We start from the raw sequence: 3852 nt of genomic DNA, 5'->3' as shown, positions 1-3852 counted from the left end.
GAAGAGAGAGAGGTTCACTTCATCAGTATCACACACAGCGCCTGGTTTCTGTGCTCCCCATGTGAGCAAATCATGACAAATTGAGCTTCTTGCTCACATGATTCCCAGGAGGACCTCTTTGATCTCGTTCCAACCAGAAAACTGAGGAGATCAACAGGGCCATTGTCCTGTAGCAGCTAAGAAGAAGGAAAGAAAGCTGAGGCTCACAGAAACCAGAGAGGGAAACGCAGAAGGATGACACAATTTTGCTAACTGGTTCATAAATACCAGAAAGGCTCCACCTATGAACTTTGCCCATGTTTCCTTCAAACTACCAAATGAGCATCCTTGTGATTTATATTCCATCTCTATGCCCTTTTATAGTCACAGGCTTGGCTGTGCAAAGCCTGCACACACATGAAACATAAGGTGCTGTTGTGCTTATGGAAATGTTCAGTGACTTGAATAAACATTTAAAACAGAATTGTTTTTAAATAAATACCTAGTAGTAGTCATTTTCATGAAATTAATGTTTTAATTTATTTTTAAAACCACAATATATAGTTAATAATCATAGCTAAATGATTTATTTATTTACATAGTTTATTTGTTTATATATAGTCTATATATAGTTATTTGTCATTTATTTGAAATATACTTGCCAAATTTTCAGGGCATTTATTGCAGATTAGTCAGCACTGAAAATACACATATAAATAACGTTATACAGATAGAGCAGTTCATATGTATATGTATATTTTATTCATGCAATAAAATTAATGTAAAAAGGTGCACAAATTTGAAGGAGCGTGAGGAAGTATGTACAGGAGCATTCAGAGGGAACAAATGGAAAGAATAAATATAATTATATTGGCATCTGAAAAAAGATAGAATTTTTTTTTTTGGAAAACAGGAAATCCACCCTGTTAAACACCTTTTTCTTTTTTGTTCATTTTATGATAATATATAATACTATAAAACTTAAATTTTCATTAATTCCCCTACATTAGAACATATTGGGCTTGGTAAATGAAAAAAAGGAGTCAGGAATAAACAGATACAATGCCAATAAACTTAAAATATTTTATATTACTGCAAAGATTTTTATAAGAGAGGATACTGAAGATAAAGTCATCTTGATTTTTATGACTTGTGATATACCCAAATACACATAACATTATGCCATTCTAATTGCCATTACATTACACTAGTAATTGCCATTACTAACTAAGCTGTACATGCAGGGTACTGAATTTTGCTTAACTTCAAAGCCTAATGTTTCGAGAAAACCCTGGGGAAGCATAGGCCTTCCAAGTTTTAATCAGGTCCCAAGGATTATCCAACTCATTGAGGCCCTTGGGTCATATTACCAAGTGGCTCTTTTGATGTTAGTAGGTGCTACTAACTAATTTAGGGTTGGAGAAGACATTCTGGGCAAAGCCACCCTAGAAATCACTATCTACAGCTCAGTTCCTTAGCGCTTGGAGGCATGAAGGCTGAGGAGGAAAGAGACGCATCGAACAGGTGTGTTTGTCCCCCTGCATGGTTGTTCCCTAAAAGCAGTCCAAGTGATTTGCCTTGCATGAAAATAGGGCAGAAGAGTTAACTTTTTCTTTGCTGGTGGGGATCTAAAAAGGTGAGTATTCAACTGTATGTAAGATATTCTGCGATTAGAAACCTCAGCTAGAGGAGCCAGGGGGCCTTTCACGGGCTTTGTCTCCTGTCCTCTGAGACCTCCACTGAGCTGAGGAGGGAGGTGGTCTGTTAAGGCAGAAATGGAGCAGAGTGATTCTGCAGAGCAAGAGTGTGGGCATTAGCATGCTGAGTAAATGTCTTCTGTGTTTTCATACTCACACTTGTACATCCTCTCAATGATAAAAAATGTAGACAAACACAAGGGCCAGAAATATAGGACTAGCATTCCTCTCCCCATCCTGGCTCTCAGTTCTACCACATGGGTTTGCTCGTGAAAGTTGGGATATTATCTCAATGCTCACACTTTTCCCATTCTCACAGCTATGACCCCAGGAATGGTCTCAGAAAACAATTCTTCTGTGAAGGAGTTTATCCTGTTGGGCTTGACACAGCTGCCAGAGCTCCAGCTGCCTCTCTTCTTCCTCTTCCTGGGAATCTATGTGTTCTCCATGGTGGGGAACCTGGGCTTGATTGTTCTGATTGTGTTGAATCCTCCTCTGCACACCCCCATGTACTATTTTCTCTTCAACCTTTCCTTCACAGATCTCTGCTACTCCTCTGTCATAACCCCCAAAATGCTGGTGGGTTTTGTGAAGCAGAACATCATCTCTCATGCTGAGTGCATGACTCAGCTCTTTTTCTTTGCCTTCTTTGTTATTGATGAATGTTGTATTTTGACAGCAATGGCCTATGACAGATATGCTGCCATCTGTAAGCCCCTGCTTTATAAGGTCATCATGTCTCATCAGGTCTGCTTTGTGCTGATGGTGGGTGGGTACACAGTGGGGTTTGTGGGTGCCACAGCCCACACAGTGTGTATGCTGAGGCTCACCTTCTGTGATGGCAACATCATCAATCATTACATGTGTGACATACCCCCTCTCTTGAAGCTGTCCTGCACAAGCACCTCCATCAATGAACTGGTGGTTTTCATTGTTGTGGGTGTCAGTATAATAGTTCCCAGTCTCACCGTCTTTATTTCTTATACCTTGATCCTCTCCAATATCCTCCGCATCCATTCTGCAAAGGGTAGGTCCAAGGCCCTCAGCACCTGCAGCTCTCACATGATTGCTGTTTCTCTGTTTTTTGGATCATCATCATTCATATACTTTAAGTCTTCTCCTGTTGGGTCAGTGGATAAAGATAAGATATCCACAGTGTTCTACACTGTGGTGGTTCCCATGATGAATCCCTTCATCTACAGTTTGAGGAACAAGGATGTTCAAATTGCACTGAGGAAGACTTTGAAGAAAAACTGTTCACTTAAGTAGGAGATATATTAATCTGCATGATGAATCTTAGTGTGGGCACATACATGATACATAAAGGATGAAGAGAAGAATCCATCATTGCAATAAAATGCAAATGATTAAATGACAAAGAAAATTAAATTAATTACAGAAATGATTTCTTAAGTACACATAAGGAATGTAACAGAGAGGTTATTTTCTAGGCCATTTGCAGAAATTACATGATTTTAAAGAGAAAAAAAAAACCAGGGTGATAATTCCAGAAAAGACAACATGGTCTAATTTTGAAGTTGAACTTTTCTAGAGTTCCTGTGTAGCTGTCATGGGATAACTGACTGTCAACCAACCATTTACATGTTCATTAAATAAATTTCAAGTAAGCACTGGAGATTCTGTTTGGGGCAATTTTCTGGGTTTGAAAAGGGCAGAAGCATCTTGTCATTTTGGTTTCTGGTCTCTTCTTACTTTATTCTTAAGGGAGGCCAAAGATTTTCCTTTGATTAGTTACTAGGAGCAGGTACCTGAATAACATCTGGAACAGCCAGGCTAAAGTTGCTTGGGTTTTTATGTCTTGGAAATGAGGACACAAACATGAGTGTTGAGGTCTTCATTGGGAAGAAGTTGAACTACAGCTGTTTATCAGTTATTTGTAGAGGAATCATGGTTCTAACTCATTCATACTTGCGTTTCCCCGTTCATTATTAAGTTTTATTCTCTCTTTGTTTCAGAATTTTAAAGGGTGCAAGTGATGTATTTATTAATTAAGAAATATAAGTTGAACATTTATCCTGTACTTCAATGATTTTAAAAATAAAAACAATATGGTGAAGAAGGCACTAATTATCTGTGGTCTCCAGAATCTAATTGGTTACAGTAAAGTAGAGACCAGGTAAGGTCCAGGTGAGCAAGAAAATTCATCAGATGAAGA

General features: G+C 38.5%; 1 protein-coding gene across 1 annotated transcript; it reads left to right on the top strand.

The window, feature by feature from the left end:
• The first annotated feature begins 1403 nt into the window (after window positions 1-1403).
• Window positions 1404-2945, top strand: Olfr983 (olfactory receptor 983). Its single transcript, NM_146827.2, has 2 exons — window positions 1404-1503; window positions 1996-2945. Exon 2 carries the CDS (start codon window positions 1998-2000, stop codon window positions 2943-2945), a length of 948 nt encoding a protein of 315 aa, NP_667038.1. The 5' UTR covers window positions 1404-1503; window positions 1996-1997.
• Window positions 2946-3852: the final 907 nt, after the last annotated feature.

This window comes from Mus musculus, chromosome 9 (genome assembly GCF_000001635.26).
Source record: "Mus musculus strain C57BL/6J chromosome 9, GRCm38.p6 C57BL/6J".
Classification (NCBI taxonomy): domain Eukaryota; kingdom Metazoa; phylum Chordata; class Mammalia; order Rodentia; family Muridae; genus Mus; species Mus musculus.
This window is presented reverse-complemented; position numbering and strand designations above follow the sequence as displayed.